Source organism: Balaenoptera physalus (genome assembly GCF_965194825.1).
Source record: "Balaenoptera physalus genome assembly, chromosome: 8".
Taxonomy (NCBI): domain Eukaryota; kingdom Metazoa; phylum Chordata; class Mammalia; order Artiodactyla; family Balaenopteridae; genus Balaenoptera; species Balaenoptera physalus.
In genome coordinates this window covers 94,702,675-94,723,272 of record NC_138887.1, presented here as the reverse complement: position 1 = coordinate 94,723,272, position 20,598 = coordinate 94,702,675, and the positions used below count along the sequence as shown (strand labels likewise).

General features: G+C 37.4%; 1 protein-coding gene across 7 annotated transcripts in view; it reads right to left on the bottom strand.

The window, feature by feature from the left end:
- The window catches only part of CPED1 (cadherin like and PC-esterase domain containing 1), a 297,503-nt gene that overhangs the window by 44,253 nt on the left and 232,652 nt on the right, over positions 1-20,598 (bottom strand). For 6 of the 7 annotated variants that reach the window (XM_082472283.1, XM_082472285.1, XM_082472282.1 and 3 more), the window contains one exon: positions 5,114-5,231. In XM_082472283.1, coding sequence (XP_082328409.1) covers positions 5,114-5,231 — 118 coding nt within the window. Of the gene's footprint in view, positions 1-5,113; positions 5,232-15,813; positions 17,228-20,598 lie in introns of those variants that run through there. The other variant, XM_082472288.1, reaches the window with a different exon arrangement.

The window sequence follows — 20,598 nt, the reverse complement described above, 5'->3', positions numbered from 1 at the left end:
TGGAGACAGACCTGACAGGAGTGAGACTGAAGAAGTGACTGCTCTCCACGACAGACCGTATATATTGGAGAGAAAAAGAAGGTCTGCTCGGTGAAAGGTGTTTCCAAGTTTGTAGATGGAGAGAATAGCAGTAATACTTAAAGATACAACACCGAACATTTGGGAGCAGTGCTGAGGTTTGAATGGCAAAATGAAGACTGTTCTCAAAAGTGTTTGTTTCTCCATCCAATTCTCTTTTATAATTCTTCTGCGGTTTTCATTCAGAATATATCTTGCTTTCTAATTCTAATTTTGCCCTGGCATACAGGGTTTGTAATCAATAATCTACATCTTTCACATCTTTGTTTGGCTCCTAATACTATTTGATTTAGACACGGCCTTTAAGTTTATCCTTCGTCGATGAATTCCTCAAGAAAACCTCCTTCTGAAAGAGTCTTTTTTTTTCATAGAGATTCTGTGGGTTGTGGATACAGTTGGAAGGGGCCTGGGATCTCCTCTTTTCCATCCTCTTCTTTTACAGTGAGGATAACTGAGGCCCAAGATGTTAAATGACAGAAGTGGGATCATGCCAACAGGGCTGGACCAAAATCGAGGTCTCAGAGTCTCCAGTGTGCTGATCCTTGTATCACGTTAGGTTAGGTCAGCACATAATCATCAGTTGAAAATGCAATATGGCTCAGCAGTCCCTCTGGTAGCACTTATAGAAGAAAACCACAAACAGGTTGTCACAATCAATGTATTTTTATTTTTAAAAGCTGGATTTATTCAGTGGGTTCATGTACTCAGAGACTAGGTTTTTAAAAAGATTCTTAATTTTCTTTTTCGTAAGACGGTGGTATGTTGGGGACATAAATGTGTTTCTGCAAATGAGATATTATTTAATAATACTTTGAAGGGCTCAGTTTTCCTCAGATCCTTGAGTATCTAACAGCATGTGTATCCCCTCCCCAAATACTGCCTCCCCACCCCACCCCCAAACTCGTTGACAGCTAGTTTTGCACAAACCAAGCTCTTCGGCCATTTGCTGCTAAGGCTGAAGAAACAAGTGACCAATTGCATGCACAAAGATCCAAATATGTATTAGTTTGTGGGCATAAAATCACATGCACATAAAAAAAGATGCCTGATTGGGTCTCTGAAAACTTAGCTCCAATGGTTCATACTACTATATATTTATAGTCATAACTCTTTGCATTTTTGTATCGCTTAATAATGCCTTTTTTATTGTGAGTTAGTAATACTACTTGAAATAGACATCTGTATAACATCTGCAGGACTGGGCTTTCTTGACATTTTAAGTGATTCCGGCTCAACAAAAATTGTCAAGAAGAAGGACATAAATTCTGTGTTATATATTTAAACAATGAATGAATCAAAGCTGTGATTTCTGAAATAAAGTATGACATATGTCTCAGGGAATAACATTCTGAGGAATGAAATTGCCTTTTGGGAGAAGTTATTTAATTTATCATTATAGCTTTATATTTAATGCAAGCTAGATTTCAGCCATTTAACTGAATTGGATTGGGTGATATAATGGAGAAAAGAAGTTTGACTTTGTGATTTAGGGCCATGGGGAGATGTAAAATCATATAAATGACAGCACTAAGTCCTGACTCTATAATGCTATAAAATAAGGCAGTTTTTACTTAAGAAGAAAAAATACATCTATATTTTCAATATTAGAAATATTAAAGTGTAAGTTGTTATATTTCCTTCCAAAAAAAGATACGATAAAAGTTTACATATTATAAAATTCAATCTAAATTATTTTCTTTAAATGTAATTCTCATTCAATGATCATATAAATTTCTTCTTTCTGCAAATTAGGAGAATTACTTTTTCTTTACTGAGCAAAAGATTTTATTCTTAGGTTGTGTCTTATAGTTAAATTATTTTCAAAAGGCTAGAATTCAACTTAGTAAAAAAAAAGTCACTCAAAATTATATTAGCTAGTGTTATTGGAAAAACATTTTTCAAGGAGAAAAAATGGATTCAGTTCTGCCAAATAACTGTAATGTGCTGTGAAAATAAGATTTTGGAGCCATTCTATGGCCTTATAAGCTAAAGCAAGAGTCCTAAAATAAACGTCCTTCCAATGTCATCTAATGTGACAACTTCTTTCTATAGAAGGGAGTCCTACCATCAAGGAAGGAAATCATCTCTGACAGCAAAAAAAAAAGTGCATTCTTGCCAACTGCTGTCTCTGATCTCACTCATTTACCTTGAATCTTTAGGTCTCTAGGACCTCAAGGATGGAGCTGTTATCTCTAGTTGATTGTGCCCTGCGGCTCATAGTCTTCTGTGAAAGAGAGGAGGGCTTGGATCTTGGTTTTAGTTCAGCAACTATTTTTAAATCATATCTCAGACACTGAAAGATGAATAAGGTACAATCTTTGCTCTGGACACACTTGTAATCTACGTGCCGCCATCAGTACAAACTTATTGCTGATGCACCTTTGACGTATTAATACATCTACCCTGTACTACACGTACACATACTCCTATATCCATCATAAAACATAAAAATAAGCATAATTAAATAAAAATAAATGTACATATATTTTCATCTTTACTGGCTTCTTCCCTGTGGATTGTTCTGTGCCACTCACTCCCCTTGCATGGCTGCAGTTTTCCACTTTGAAGACTACTGATTAGAGGAAGAGAGAGAAACATGTAAATTAGATACTTGAAATATAATGAGGTGAGTGCTATTTGTAGACATATGTCCAAGATATTCTGGGTGCATAGAAGAGAAGCAACTCTGGGGGTGGAGTAGTAAAGAAGGACTTCCTAGGGAGTAGGACATAGCATCAGGAGAAGTTAGATCAAGATGGGAAGAAGACTTTTAGGAGCAGGGAACAGTATGGACAAGAGCCTGGAGTCCTGCAGCTGATTATCAGCATGAAATGAGGTCAAGAGGCTAGGATGGGGCTTCCCGCGTGGCGCAGTGGTCAAGAATCCACCTGCCAATGCAGGGGACACGGGTTCGATCCTTGGTCCGGGAAGATCCCACATGCCGTGGAGCAACTAAGCCTGTGCACCACAACTACTGAGCCTGCACTATAGGGCCCCCATGCCGCAACTACTGAGCCCATGTGCTGCAAGTACTGAAGCCTGCACGCCTAGAGCATGTGCTCTGCAGCAAAGAGTAGCCTCTGATCGTTGCAACTAAAGAAAGCCCATGCGTAGCAACGAAGACCCAATGCAGAGCAAAAAAAAAAGAAGAAAAAGAGGCTAGGACGAGTTGGCAGAGATAGGAGAGGTCAGATTATTGTCAGGTTAAGGAATATGGACTTGACTGGGGTGTCAACATTGTGGTTTTTTTTAAAGAGGCCTAACTACTCAAGTTACCAGAAGGCCCCTGTGTTTTTATTGTTTGGTTTTTTTTTTTTTTTTAATTTTATTTATTTTTGGGCTGCACTGGATCTTCATTGCTGCACCCGGGCTTTCTAGTTGTGGCGAGCGGGGGCTACTCTTAGTTGCAGTGCGCGGGCTTCTCATTGCGGTGACTTCTCTTGTTGCAGAGCATGGGCTTTAGGCACGCAGGCTTCAGTAGTTGCAGCACGTGGGCTCAGTAGTTGTGGCTTGTGGGCTTAGTTGCTCCACGGCATGTGGGATCTTCCTGGGCCAGGGATCGAACCCGTGTCCCCTGAATTGGCAGGCAGATTCTTAACCACTGTGCCACCAGGGAAGTCCCAAGGCCCCTGTTTTATGGCAGCCTCTCCTGCAAGGACCAGGCATGGCTTCAGAACAGAGCCTGGCATAAGTTACTGCAAGTTTAACGGACAGAAGAAGCTGCCACTTCTTGAGGAATCTCAGTAATGTATCTTCAACTTTTTGTTGAAGAACTTTTGACTCGGTTCAGTAGGAGGAACAGAATTAAGTTGTTTTATGATTCTCATAAATTGTCATCTGATAAAAAATACCTAGACACATTGGTGTCTCCTTTGTATATAAGAGTATATATCTCATTTAGCCAAGAATCATAAATCATACCACCTGACACACCATAATGGGTAAATTCCTCCCTATGCACTGACTGTAATTTATTATTTAGGACACATGTTCAAGAAATGCCCACGTTTGTTAACCGTGCATGCCAAATTGCAATTTGTCCCACCCATTTGTGAAACTCATTTCCTGTTCAAGCTGTGGTGTGAAGTTCATGGCAAGGGTAGAAAAGCTCCTGAGTGTTTTCTCAGACTTTTTAGATGAAGGGAGACTTGGGGTCAGGAGGCCAGAGCAGTAACCAGGACTCGCAGAGAAGAAGCTCTTTGCTCCTCTTACTGCCTTGGAGGCATTTTTAGTTCCAGCTTTGGCTTAACCCCACTAGCTTCCACTGAAAGAATAGTGCTGGGGAAGGAAAGAAACAGGGGAAATAGACAGTGGCACCAAAGTGCCTCATTCCAGGTCTGCCCTAGGCGTAGGCAGGATTGAACACTGTAATTTGAATTTGACCTCATGATTTTCCTGCCTCTATGCATGCTCAATATATGGGAGACGTTAGTGACCATTCCCAAAGATTTTTTTTTTAACCAAAAGAAATGGTTTAAAACTGAACTTGTATCCTTTGCAGTTCTTTGGGTTCACAAGGTCAACTTATTTTGTACCTACTCTGTGGAAAGTATAGTGTTAAGTGAATTGGTAGAGTGTGAACAACTCAGACGCCCTGCCCTCATGCAGCTGACAGCCCAGGAAGACTGACATCAAACAATCAATTACACATTTAATCATTTAAATAATTGTGGAAATTGCCATGGAAGAAAAACACTGGGTGCTATGAAAATACGTAATAAGGAAAACAAGTCAGAGACTCAAGGAAGGCACTACAGTACAAGTGACTTTTTGGCTGAAATCTACAGGTGAATATGCATTAACTAGGCAAAGAGCAGAGGATGAAAAGAAAAGCATTTGATAAATCAAAATATTTCACATATTAAAACAATGCATTTACATTAATTGTATGTGTTGTAGTTCATATTAATGAAAAAGTATCATATTACCTTGATTTTTTTGTACAAGAATAGTTTAATAAATAAACATCTACTACTTATCTATATTAAAGGATTTTTTTTTTTAAAGTAGAAATTATATCCAGTGTAATAGTCACCTTTTGTGTCGCCAGATGGACAGGTCTTTAGTCCCGGCTGTGAAATGGCTTCAATGTAGTCAGAGGAAATAGGCTGTAACCCGCAGGTTTCCTCTGGTTGAATCAGCAAACCACAATCCTGCATTAAAATGATAAAAATTAGCTGTATAGTAATTAACCTGACCTGTAGTAATAAAATCTACAAAACAAGACTTTCTGTGCCAAATAACTTTTGGATAAAGGGGAGCAATTCTTGTTTACCCTTCTCTTGATATTTATTCATCAATAGTTGTTTTTGCTATTAATAGCTACTTCCATTAGGGGATTCATATTAATAAATTCTAATGATAAGTTAATCTTTATTTGGGCATTGATACTCATGTTACTGCTCTGCCAATTTTTAAAGAAATAAATGCCAGTTTTACTTTAAAAATATACCTGTGTGTTGTTGACTCATTAAAAATATAACATCGTATAATAGAGGACAATATATCAAGGGGAAAAGACTCAATGTGAGAAAAGAAATGGGAAATATTTGGGGAGAATGTTAATTTAACAGATGAATTTCATTTCAACACACATTTATTAAGGATCTATGATATGCTAGAAATGGAATCAAATACATATATTTTATCTAAAACACCTTCACATATGTATAAAAGTAGGTAACAGCAATGAAATTCATTAGGGAGGCATGTTCTGTACTAAGCAATGCCTTCCATAGTCTTCCATATGCATTGGAGAGCAGCAGTTCGTTGGGTTTGAAATATCTCCTCTGCTCTAGCAGGTTGTCCCGCTCTCATTTTCTCTTAGCTTATCCTACAAAGCTATTGGCATCTGTACCTGTCCTGTATCCCTCTATCCCACCTCACCTGGTTCCACTGCCACTCTTTTCACCGGGTTCTCTCAGGCTACCACAATTAAGGCCAGGTAAAAATGCTAAAATCACTCTGAGGAATGCTTTCTTCCTAATTGTGCATGGAGAGCATCTTTTTGTGTTTTCCGTCTCTTGAAACAGTAGCACAGTTATGTGTTACTGTCTGTCGGCATCCTTTGTTTCCTTCATACTCTTCACCACTTGGTAATTGCATTGGTTATTTGTGCCTTTTCCACTAGACTGAATGAATACTCCATGAGAATGGATAATTATTTTGCCCCCACATACACCCAGTCCCTAGCGTACAGTAGATAATGATAAATATTTGTTGAATGTGTAAAATGTTTCAGTTAGTTGTCCCCCTTTTTATATTATAAATTCTCAGTAATGGAGAGAAATAATTGTTTTGACCTCTTGTTTGCTCTGTACCTCTGCCTCTAATGAGCAATTTCTGGTCACCTTCCCTCAGACTTTCAAACATCCTAACCACCAACTCAGATTCCTAGATCTCATACCAAAAGGTCCAGGATATTAAGGAAAAAAAGGAATGGAGGTAGTGTGCGACTTTTTGAAACCTTGACTTAGTATACATATTTTCATTTTTTAATTCATGACTGAAATTGAAGTTTAGGAAACTGATTAAAATTAGAATTGTGATTTGTATTAAAATGTTCATTATAATAAAGCAGTTAAAAATAACAAAGTTTGTAATGATGTGAGAAGATTTAGTCTGAATAAACATCTATGAATGATATATGTTAATGTATGTGTGATATCTATCCATTTGTTTTTGGTGGAGACTAGACCTTTTTTGCCAGAAAAATGGTATTATGTATCTATCAGATTGAAAAAAAAATGTTTTATATCAAATGTTAGGGAGGGTGGGGAGAAATAATTACCATTATATACTGCTGATAAGGAGTACAAATTAGTTCAGCTACTTTGGAAGGTAGTTTATAGTAAAATTAAAAATTCACAGACTCCATAGCCCCAAAGTTAGACTTTTCAAAGTCTACTCCAGAAAAACCCTCATGCAATGCATAAAGAACATTGTAAAGACAGATCTAAATGAACGAAGATGGAGAGATTTCCCAGGCATACAATTAAGAAAAAACTGAAGACCTTGTTTTGTTCCAGAACAATACATTCCACATGAAGCACATTGTGAACATGCGGCAAAGTCATCTAAATTTGGGTATTTCAGACTGAGGTGTTGCGTTCAATTTATTAACAATGCAAATAATGTTGAAACATTTCTAAAAGTCTGGATTTAGATAAACATTTGTCTAGAGATGATTGTTTGGGGTCTCTGTGACGTGTGTGTGTGTGTGTGTGTGTGTGTGTGTGTGTGTGTGTGTGTGATTGCGCCCTAATACTCATCTGGAGGGCATTAGAAAGAGTCTAGATCCCAGATGCCAAAGCCGAGCGGGTCTCTTCGAAGCTGAACATGTCATTGGCTGTATCAATCAATTAGAAAGATGTATTGTTAGGTGTGCTGATGGCTTATCCTGTAGGGAACCAAACTCAATCTCTGATGAGTGGGTGTGGGCTATTTCAGATATGTTAGCCACAGGCAGCCTTTCTGAGGAATGACATCTGAACTGAAGGATGTGAAAAATTGGGGGGATGAGAATTTCAAGAAGAAGGAGTTGCATGTCAAAGGTCACAAGGTGGGAAAAGGGTTTATCTGACATCATAGGCAAAAAAAAAGTTATTAAAAAAACTATGTTGAAAATCTATATTTTAATAATCAAATCATGACATTTTTTTCTTGAGATGCACCTCCAAGTTTATCTGCTACAAACTCCTACTCAGAGGAAGAATGATAATCCATGATGTGGTCCTGAGCAATTCTGGATACAGGCTTCAAATGGAAAGGTATTGATTTAATACCTAGAAACTGCAAAGTGCCTTGCTAGAATGCAGGTACCTAACCTCAAGCAACATAATCTAGTTCATCATTAGAAGTTTCTTCTTAATCCTGAACTGAACTCCATCTTATTTGTTCTAATTATCCTCTTTGGTGCAGTTTAGAACAAATTTATTGTAATAATATAGAAGCATGTTCTGACCTGGCTTCAAAGGTGCTGAAACAAATGACTGGCAATAGTGAATAATAATATTTTTAAATGTTCAATGTTTGCACTTACTGAATACCCAAGATCCCACACATGAGCCTATTATAATAGAGTAAACATAATGCAGAACACAGAAAAGCATAATGTAAGTGGGAGCCAGACCGGGTGACCGCTCCGGCTGCTTAGAATCTTGGCCTTGTCTTCGCGTTTGAATTGTTCCCCGGCGTGGTGCTATCTCTACCTCAGATGGAGGTTCCTAAGGGGTACCTGTTCTTCCACAGTCAGCAGGTCAGCCCTGTGATACTTGCACTCATGAATTTTAGTCCAGCTTTGCCATGAACTGGCTGTGTGCTATTGAGTAAGTCACTTGATCTAGTTTTCTCAATATAAAATGGTGAAGGGTAGAGAGAAGATACCACAGCAGATGATGTGAGGTGCCTACACAATATTCATTCTACCTTCTTCCTTTCTAGTAGAAAGACCTTCATTTTGTTGGAGGGAGCAATGTGTTTAGCATTAAAAAAATCAAACAAACAAAACTCTATTTCCCAGTCTCCTTGGTAGCTAAACATGGTCATGTGACACAATTCCAGCCAAAGAAATATAAGTGGAGATTGGCTACGGATCTCTGGAAAAATTTTGTTTCCCTGATGCCATGTTTTCTTTGTCACTCTGTTTCCGATTTCTGCTAGGAATGTGGATGTGAGCCTGAAGGAGGAGCAGCCATGTTGTAACCATGAGGAAACCATGAGCAGAAAGATAGAAAGTAGGACGCCCATGATGCTGTAAAGCTGCCGCAATGCTGACTGACTTTGGGCTGCCCGCCTCTACACTTCTTGCATTGGAAGAAAAACAAACACCTACTTGGTCAAACCACTATGGAAATATAATATGCAGCCAAACTTCTCTCTTCCTCTAAGAGTTTGTGAAACCTATTGTCGGGCCACATGAAACTTTGAGAATCCCTTTAGATCTTAAAAGTGATAAACCCCACTAATAAAAAAATTAAACAATTTTTGAAAGGGAAAAACTCATTAGCATATCTCATTCTTTCTTCACTGGTGTGATTAGTAATTTAGTCATGTTCAGGCATATTCAAGAAAATGAATAATAGCTCTTCTGGTCTTACATGTCATCTCTTGGAGCCCCTGAGTCTAGATACATGGAAAAGGTAGTATTTAGCAGAGAAGCTTAAAATTTACCCCAGAAATCTCCACATTTAGAGGGTATCCCTTTGCTGGAGACTTCACAAATTCCTGAATGGACTGTCATAGCTTTCAACAGAGTGCAATGAGATAATTAATGGATTTTCTTGTTCAAACATGTGCAGAGTATATACGTTTAGTACATAATTTTAAAAATTTGCTTAACTTTTCATGAAATGCTGTAGTTACCAACAGAAGATATTAAGGTGCCCTTGGCTTCACCCTCTGCCCTACCCATGAATACATGACCACTGTTCTTGTTACCAATTCCTCTGGAAGCCCATTTAGTTTTGTACAGATGTATTTGGCCACAAATGAATTAGTAGTATTTTTCATTTTTAATGTGATTTTGCTATAGTTTTAGAGCAATATCAAATTGGACTATTTGATCTAGTAGGTAACTTTAAACCTTACCTACTTTTTTGGTGCCTAAGAATCATTCTTTTAAGATCAAACAGTTCTCCCTTTCTTCCACTAAATAATGAAAAATGTCCACATTCTAAATTTAAAAATATACATTTACTCCTTGTGGCACCCAGATTTTCCAGAGGGACCCATTTCCTTCCCCTGGGCTGCTGCTATTTCTAATAAGTCAGTAGTGACTGCTCAAACTTGACAATATTGGCACGGTTGCCTCCCTGCAGAAAGGCAGAGTCCTCTTCCAGATCAAGAATGTTCCTTTTCCCAAAAGAGACTAAGTTCTTAATGAGCTAATTTCACTATCTTGTTCCAAAAGGATGAATAATTTTCTGTCTTCACATTGCCTCTAAATTTAACAACTGCTTTCCTTGTATTGTAGTCAGCCAGCCATAAAATAGTAGCTATTGTGTGATTCACAGTATTAGACACAGAATGACCATTTACAGAATAATTATCTGAGGTATAGATTAGCGATAAATCATTACAGCATAATCCATCTGAAATCATCTTTTACATACCACAGTGATCCTAAAACTGAATGTTTTTCATGAAGAAAAGAATGCATATGCAGAAAACTATAAGACACTGATGAAAGAAATTAAAGATGATACAAATGGATGGAGAGATATACCATGTTCTTGGATTGGAAGAATCAACATTGTGAAAATGAGTATACTACCCAAAGCAATCTACAGATTCAAGGCAATCCCTATCAAACTACCAATGGCATTTTTCACAGAACTAGAACAAAAAATTTTACAATTTGTATGGAAACACAAAAGACCCTGAATAAGCCAAAGCCATCTTGAGAAAGAAAAACGGAGCTGGACGAATCAGGATCCCTCACTTTGGACTATACTACAAAGCTACAGTAATCAATACAGTATGGTACTGACACAAAAACAGAAATATAGATCAATGGAACAGGATAGAAAGCCCAGAGATAAACCCACGCACATATGGTCACCTTATTTTTTATAAAGGAGGAAAGCATATACAGTGGAGAAAAGACAGCCTCTTCAATAAGTGGTGCTGGGAAAACTGGACAGCTACATGTAAAAGAATGAAATTAGAACACTCCCTAGCACCATACACAAAAATAAACTCAAAATGGATTAAAGACCTAAATGTAAGGCCAGGCACTATAAAACTCTTAGAGGAAAACATAGGCAGAACACTCTATGACATAAATCACAGCAAGATCTTTTTTGACCCACCTCCTAGAGAAATGGAGATAAAAACAAAAATAAACAAATGGGACCTAACAAAACTTAAAAGCTTTTGCACAGCAAAGAAAACCATAAACAAGATGAAAAGACAACCCTCAGAATAGGAGAAAATATTTGCAAATGAAGCAACTGACAAAGGATTAATCTCCAAAATATACAAGGAGCTCATGCAGCTCCATATCAAAAAAACAAACAATCCAATCCAAAAATAGGCAGAAGACCTAAATAGACATTTCTCCAAAGAAGATATACAGATTGCTAACGAACACATGAAAGGATGCTCAGCACCGCTAATCATTAGAGAAATGCAAATCAAAACCACAATGAGGTCTCACCTCATACCGGTCAGAATGGCCATCATCAAAAAATCTACAAACAATAAATGCTGGAGAGGGTGTGGAGAAAAGGAAACCCTCTTGCACTGTTGGTGGAATGTAAATTGATACAGCCACTATGGAGAACAGTATGGAGGTTCCTTAAAGAACTAAAAATAGAACTACCATATGACCCAGCAATCCCACTACTGGGCATATACCCTGAGAAAACCATAATTCAAAAAGAGACATGTACCACAATGTTCATTGCAGCACTATTTACAATAGCCAGAACTTGGAAGCAACCTAAGTGCCCATCGACAGATGAATGGATAAAGAAGATGTGGCACATATATACAATGCAATATTACTCAGCCATAAAAAGAAATGAAATTGAGTTATTTGTAGTGAAGTGGATGGACCTAGAGTCTGTCATACAGAGTGAAGTAAGTCAGAAAGAGAAAAACAAATACCGTATGCTAACACATATGTATGGAATCTAAAAAAAAAAAAAAGGGTTCTGATGAACCTCGGGGCAGGACAGGAATAAAGATGCAGATGTAGAGAATGGACTTGAGGACACAGGGAAGGGGAAGGGTAGGCTGGGACAAAGTGAGAGAGTAGCATTGACATATATACACTACCAAATGTAAAATAGATAGCTAGTGGGAAGCAGCTGCATAGCACAGGAAGATCAACTTGATGCTTTGTGACCACCTAGAAGGGTGTGATAGGGAGAGTGGGAGGGAGACACAAGAGGGAGGGGATATGGGGATGCATGTATACATATAGCTGATTCACTTTGTTATACAGCAGAAACTAACACAACATTGTAAAGCAATAATACTCCAATAAAGATGTTAAAAAAAAGAATGTAATGCATATAAATTCATATTCAAAGAGATTTATATGCTTTACAGAAGGCAATTTGGAAATATTTCACAAATATAATTATACTGCTAAGACTTAATCCTACAGACATACTTGGTAAAGTCTCCAAAAATTCATGTGCAAGGAAATTTACTAGAGCACTTCGTGTAATAGAAAACTTGACACTACTTAAGTGTCCATCAACAGGGAACTGGTTAAATAAGTTATACATTACACAATGGAACATTCTGTAATTCTTAGATGAGAAGGAGGCAGAGTAAAGATATATAGAGAGATATAAGGTATATTATTAAGAGCAATAAAGCAAGTTGCAGGACATTATATACACCTTGATCTTATTTAGTAAATAAAGTGCTAGAAATTATACATGCTTGACTGTGCATAGATAACTTCTGGAATGGTGCACAGGAAACGCTGAACAGTGGCTTTCTTGGAAAATTAAGGATGGTAGGCCAGAGATGGAGAAGCAAAAATGAACTTTTTCTGAAGATTTTTACCATTCGTATGAATCATACTTTTTTAAAAAAATACAAATTTAAGTAAAGAAAATAATATTTAAAATCATAAAGTAAAAGAATAGAAAATCAGAAAAGGACTGATAGTGCCTTTGAAATTATATTAGTTTCCTATGGCTGCTGTAACAGAGTAGCACAAGCTAGGTGCTTTGAACAACAGAAATTTATTGTTTCACCGTTCTAGAGGCTGGAAGTCCAAATCAAGATACTGGCAGGTTTGGTTCCTTCTGAAGTCCATGAAGGGCTATGGGCCTGCAAAGTCATTTAATACTGTCCTGTGTTCACAGAGTTTACAGTTTATTAGAGGAAACATAACTACAAGGGAATTGAGTAAATATTCCAGGTAGAAGGAGGAGCATGAAACATTCTAGAACTGAGTGAAAACATGGCCAATCAAGTTCCAAGTGGGCAGTGTTTGGAGACCATGATAGGAAGTAAGTAGAGATCAGTAAAGTTATTTTGGAATCGTGATTCTAATCCTTGGCTCATTCTAATGACACAAAATTTAGGATTGTGGCAATGAACTAAGCTTCCTTAATTTTTTTCTGTTTGAAGATTCTTATCAGATAAATCTCTAAACTCTATTCCCTTTTATAAAACTTATAAAATTTTTTACTAAGCAGCTGCCCTTTTAAGGGACAGTACAACATTAAACATCTTTACTGAGGAGTAAGGGACATTTTGACTTTAGTTTGTTCTAATAAAATATTTGCAGTGAACAAAGTTTACCTATATAATTGCCTTATTTTGAATTGTAATGAAACTAAGTAGCTAGCCAAGTCATTCTGCACTTCGTGCAGAAGAGATCTCTAACAATATTGCTTTAAAAATTGATGTGTTTCAATGCTAGATGTTATCCTGTTTTAGTGAGAGTTTACAAATAAGTTTTCAATTTTAATTGTTTTTAAAAAACAATGGAGGGGCTTCCCTGGTGGCGCAGTGGTTGCGAATCTGCCTGCCAATGCAGGGGACACGGGTTCGAGCCCTGGTCTGGGAAGATCCCACATGTCGCGGAGCAACTAGTCCCGTGAGCCACAACTACTGAGCCTGCGCGTCTGGAGCCTGTGCTCCGCAACGAGAGGCCGCGATAGTGAGAGGCCCGCGCACTGTGATGAAGAGTGGCCCCCGCTTGCCGCAATTGGAGAAAGCCCTCGCACAGAAACGGAGACCCAACACAGCCAAAAATAAATAAATAAATGAATAAAATAAATTAAAAAAAAAAAACAATGGAACCTGGTGTTGGGGAGCAGAATTGTATATGCAGCTTGAGTTGCTATCTGTGTTTGGAGTTCATAGTCTTATTTAAAACACATTAGAATCCAAGTAGTGATGAACCACCATATAACACCATTGCGTGTGTTTGTTTCCTTAAAAAAATATCAGCTGAAATGTGGCTGTACATTATACTACCTAAGAATTTTTAGTCCCTTATGAATTGAACTCAGTTACAAAGGAAATTGAAACAAATTATAAGCAGATGAATTAGTTCTAGTCAAATAAGTTTATTAATACGACATCAACATTTGGAATACTTCTTTGTACTTCTCATGCATTGCAAATCCCTGAACTGACAATATGCAGTTTTCTCTTTTTTAATCTAGGTGGTCTCCAAATTAACTAGGATGGGGCCAGTGTGATCCTGCTTGCTGGAGTCTGCTCTGAAAGGCACCCTGTATTCTTAATTTAGAAATACATCTGAGTCTCCAGGCTTTGTAGAATTTGGACTGGAAAATCTAGTTACATGGGGCCTGTGAAATGACTAATGCTTCCCACTTCCGGTGAGCTAGAAACTCCAAGGAAAGCAGCCTTTGTTGTGGTCTTTCAACACTTTTGGTTTTGGTTCCAGATGGAATCCAGAAGGGTAGATGTGAATGCAAGTGAAAAAAAGAATGAATTTATATGTCTGAATATTTGAAAACGTTCAGTTCTTTTTGATTTGTGAACAAAGAAGTATGGAATTGGAGCTGAATGTACAATGATGGACTCTCTCATACTTTGCAGAAGCTGGATCAGTTTGGGAAGTGACAGAACAATAACAATAACAATGACAAAAAGAAAAACTTATTTCATATTCCAAAGGAGCAAATCGATTATTGGTAGACTGAAGAAAAATAGTAGTGAGTGGAAATAGGCAGTAGGCTACAGAGATATTTTAGAAGATGCGTATTTATCAATAATGTGACACCAAACATAACAAATGTTTGCCACATATAAAACAGCAAGTGGGTCTTCCAAGGATATACCGATCAGTCATAGTGAACATAACTGCTGTTATAAGTATTTCAGCATGGACCGTCCCACTTATAAATAGTCTACTAATAAAGAATATGAGGTTGTGATCTTTAAAAATGTAGCTCTGGTAGGAAAATTGAGTGGCACAAATGGAGTTGAATATTTTAATAAAATATGCAGTCACAGCAGATTTGGGCACCATGTGGCCACTTCCTGACTACATTCATCTTGGTAACTGCTACACAAACACACTTACACCTACACACACTTATACATGCACACACAGGTGCACACATACTGCGATTCTTAGAATTGTGAGATTTTAAAACTTGGGGGGAGTATGTTAGGCTATAAAATAATTCTATCATTACATGTCGTAAGTTATAAATTCTGCCTCCTTTGAGGCTTTAATAGTAATTGTGTAGTGCTAAATAGTAGTTTTAAAGATTACCCACTAATCAGCAACCTATACATCCACAGTTAAGCTCAAAAGCATGCTAAATGTAGCTAAATTCTGTTTAGAATAAAATGCTGATACATTCAAAACTGAACATCCAAACTGCTATGATATTGTAAGATAAAAAGTTAATATTAATTTTTAGTATAAACATATCCTACCAATGCAAAAATTAGATACCTATGAAAATAATTGTGCAATGACAGGCAAGTCCGTTCTTTGTGTCGTCTTATATTTTAATACATGTTAATCAGACTTTTACAAAATACTCTAAAAATACTCTAGCAGCAGTCTAAAGGTCATCCCCCCTAAGATATTAATTAATTACACAGGGAAAATTGTAACGTTACAGTGGAGAAACCCGGCCTACACTACCCTCATCAAGTGATCATGAGAAACACATCATTTCTGCAGTATTCTTGCCACAAATGTTGAGCTTCATTTAATGAGAAGAAAACAAGATACAATTCCAGACTGAGAGGCATTCTACAAAATAACTGACCTGCATTCTTCTAAAGTATCAAGGTCATGTGGAAGTGTCACAGATTAGAGAAGACTAAGAATCATGATAGCTAAAAGCAATTTGGGATCCTGGAACAGAAAAAGAATATCATTGGAAAAACTAGTGAAATCCATATAAATTATCTGGTTAAGTAAATATACTGTACCAATATTAACTTCTTACTATTGATAGTGTTGATAAAGTACCATCGTCATGTAAAATGTTAATATTAGGGGAAGCTGGGTAAGGATATTTGGGAACTTTCTGTAACTCTAGAATTAATATTAAAAGTTCAAAGATTAGTGTAATTTGACCGCCATGTTTTACATTTTTCTCGAAGGGCAAAAATACACTGATGATAGAACGTTTTAATCATTCAAAGGCTTTTAAAAAGTTTTGTTGGAGGTTCTTTCATACAGCAGAGCAATGGCTCTGTGTAGTCACACCTAACTGGCATTCACGGATATCCCATAAAGCTTGATCTACAAGCGCTGTGCTCTAAAAAATTATGAGAACTGTGGGAGGACAGTCCACAGGCTAAAGAAATACCTATTGTATTTATGGACTAACTCTTCAGGAGATAACAATCTCCCGGTCAGTTGGCAAGGATCAAGGGAAATGCCATTTATAGAAAACTCAGGTTATGTCAAGCACCGGGGAAGGCATACCCTATACACTACTGCATTGAATCTTTACAACTGTTTGAAGTGAATATTATCCTCATTCAACAGATGAAGATATAAAGATTTGTAGAGCTTTGTGGAAGCTTTTCTAAAAATCAAGCACCTTAGTAAGTAGAGTAGCTAAAGTTGGAACCATGGGTCTGACTTCAAACCCCTGCTTCATAGACTGAAAGACAAAATAAGATAAAACAAAACACACTGTACTCAGACATAAAGATCGTGTTTATGAAACATTTAGACCAATTAACTCTTCATCAGGGAAGACTCTTTTTTCATGGCTACAGATGGCATCCCTAAACATAACCAGCTGTACTTTAAATGCTTACAGTTGGTCAAAAGTGGGACTAGGCAAGACTGTGTATGATTCAGGCCAAATCTATTCCCTCTGGTGGAAGAAAGGCCTCCAAGTACCTTTCCAGCTTATGCTTTGTTACTCAAATACTTTTTTACTTTTCAGTACTAGCACATTAGGAAATTAATTATTAACTAAAGACTTCACATTGATTCCCACAGTAGACAATGAATACTTATTACTGCCTATCATCAAGGAACATATTTGTTTTCATATGATTTTCAGAATCATCAGTACTCATTTGTCATGTGTTTTCAGTTCTCCAAAGAAGTTTATAGTTTATGACATTTATTCATTTGTTTTTTTTTCAACTGATTCCTTTAACAGACATTCGTTCAGCATCTCCATGAGCCAGACACAGCCCCTGCCCTCATGAAGTTCTAGCAGAGAAAACAGATATGTAAACACACAATTGCTGTATAAAGTGCTAAACTGCTGTCATGAAAATTGTTCTGGACACACGGTTGGCACAAAGGAATGTGATCGACTCTGTTTTACAAAGGAGATTACAACTGGAAATATATTGGAGTTCACCAGGCAGATGGGGGCTGATGGGTTTCCAAGCAGTGGAAACAATGGAGGCAAGCAGGGGTGATGGCGGCTCAAAGCAGCTGATCTCCTGTGTCAATGCTTACACAAGAGTAGGCACCCTTTATGTCTGAAGACAACTGCACCCTAATTTATAAATCGCTACTTTCCCCCCCGCCCCTGCTGTGACTATTAGCTTGGGATTCAGTCCTTAGCCATAAAATCCGAAAGACAATCTGGAGCAGATTGGGAATGGCTTTTGTCTACTTGTGTTTGGGGACTGTGTAAAACATATGGTGTTAGTTACAAAACTCTGAAGCAGTTTGCTCAGAACCTACCCCAGCCATATCAGTTCAAGCTTTGATAGTGTCAGTTATCAGCAAGCTTGCCCAGTGAGGACTTGGCATTTTCCTGTGGAAAATGTGCAGTCTTCCTTGGCATCCAACGCAGAATTAAGGGTTGCCCATTTTAATGGGGGAACTTAAGACTCCATGACCCCGTTATTAGAAGGTGTCCTGGAGAAATTTCAAGATATAAGATTGTCATTGAGTGTGTCTTAAATTCCCCAGGGGTTTTAAATTATCTCATTATTTCCCGAACTTGAATGCTGTTGCTGTGATTTGATCATTACTGGTAAGCGGTTGTTACAACTCGCTGTGTGGGATGAAATGACTCTTTCATTCAAAGCCAAGTCTGATGAGTGAGTCCTTATAGATCACATCTCTCTGTCTCCACAGCTTTAGCCTCTGGGATGAGTCTGCCCCAGGGTGCCTCCCTCCACTCAGCTGAAACCACTGGGTCTTCTCTCCTGGGCCACATGCTCAGCAGACCTGCCTTCTACCATTGCTTCTCAGTAATCCACAACCACGTGGCATTTCAAGCTGACCTCCACAATGTGTCACTTCTCTGCCTGAGTCAACAGCTGTTGCAGGATTCTGCCGTCACCAATCAGATATGCTTGCTTGGCCTAGCAGAGCTGAGTTATAGGGAATGTTGCTTTAAAGTCAGAGGCCTGGCTTTGTTCTAGAACTTTGCAGTTGTTACCCTGCCCAGATCTGCTACTTGGTTGTCCTCAGTGTTTTATCTTTAAAAGGCCATCTGTGTCTTAAGTCTCCACTGCATCGACTAACTCTGACAGGTCAAAACCAAAATGGACATAGCACTAGACATGGCTAATTCCCACTCATTCCCCCTTTCTTATGCCAGATATTCCTTGTAACTGGAGCTGGGATATAACTAAATGGTTTAACAGCTAAGGCTGATAATTGGCAAAAAAGTAGTATCCAGGAGAATAAATTGTTCAATAGATTGGCCATTATTTTTTTTATCATTTCCTATGGTGTTTCATAAAGTTTCAAAACACTAATTCTACTCTAAAATTTTTATTGAAATAAAAATGATTTAATAATTCAGAGAAGGGCTATACCTTCCCCCAAATGCATTCCATGAAATACAGATTTCTGGGAGGTTAGTAAGTAGGTGTTAAGTCCGAAAATAATGGTGCAGACCAACTAAACAAATTTTTGGCAAAAAATTTTAAATAGATTTTGCTTATTTTCACTGTCAGTGGTAAGGTGTTCTACTAATAAATTTTTATTATTTAATAAAGCTGATTCTGAAAAGTGTTTAACAAGTTGTCATGGTTAATACTAGAGATAATTCAGCTATTTCAGAGTTTTAATTTCCTGAGGAGAAAGTCATTTTTTATGAAATCTCTTCAACTATTTCTTAATGAACCCATGACCAGGAGAATATATATAAATTTAGCTGTTCTGATGACTAGTTTGTGTCAAAAACACTAAACTAAGAAATCGTGTGAGATCACTTGTTCTATGATGGGGTCGTGAGCAAAAATCTCACATGTGACAGCAAAGACTAAAACAAAAGGAAATACCGCAAAGCTATATGGAAACAATTAATAATATACCTTTTTTAAAATAGTAAATCCATTTACTATTTTTTTAAAATTATAAACAAAAGAAATATTCTGTGATGACAGACATCTGTCTGGCATAACTAAGAAATCATTCCTAGGAAAGAATAAGTTCTTGAGTTAGCTTCAAGTTTTCCTTTTTGAGTAAGTCACATATTATGTACATGATATAACCCTATTCTATGAATACATCCATTTCTTTGTTCGTAATTTTCCTGGGTATCAATAACAAAAGTCATTATTCAGACTGTACACTATGCTACTAAATTTAATTTTTATAGTGGGATTTCTTTTCTAAAAAACATCAGTCACATTTCTTTGCTACATCAGATGCTATCCATTATTATGTCCCTGAAATTGGTATATACTAAAGAGTTAGCTTATGAAGTTTTGCTTGAATGCAGAGTCCTGGAAAACAGAGTCATTGAGGCCATGGTGGCACATAATAAGGGAATAGAGGGGTCTAGATCTAATATGTTTAGTAGTACAGTGCTTAAGGGTGAGTGCTATTGTGTGAGACTGCAGAATTCAGATTTCAGCTCCACCACCCTGTGACCCTGGGCAAATCAAACCCCTAGTTGGAGAAGCTTCCTCTTCTGTGAAAGCCTGCCTTACAAGACTGCTGAGAGGATTAAACAAATTAATACATGTAAACAATGAAGAACCATGTGTGATCCACAAAAAGGGCTCAATAAATGAGGCTATGATTAGAATTGAATAGCATGTGCCAATGGTCACATTACGTACATTATACAACATAGTTAGTTCATAACTCATAATTCACTATGAGTTAGACAGTGTTAGCTCCACTAAGAGAAATTCTAAACAAATAGCACTTACAGAGTTAAGTAATTTACATCATGTGTGGTCAGAATTTAGACACAAGTCTGTATAATTCTAAAACCCACACTCATTTCCTCATATCATTCTGGAATTTAAAATAAAAAAACCTGGGTTCATGTTAGCTCTGTAACATGGGACAAATTATTTTCTCTGAGCCTCAGTTTTCTCACATTTAAAATGGGGATATCAATGTTTATTGCTCGTATAGACCTAGCATTGTTTCTATTCAAATAATAATGTGTGAGAAGGCACGGATCACTTGTAAATTACTACACAGTGCTTTTTTAAATTCTTGATGACCACTATCTAATCTATTACTCAGCAGCTGGCTTACGATGAATATATAGGTGGCAGCAGTTAACTCAATTAAATACCTGTATAATTTAAGTTTCCTTTAAGCTGGCTCAACATTTTCAGGTTCCCCCCCCGCACCACCACCACGTTGGG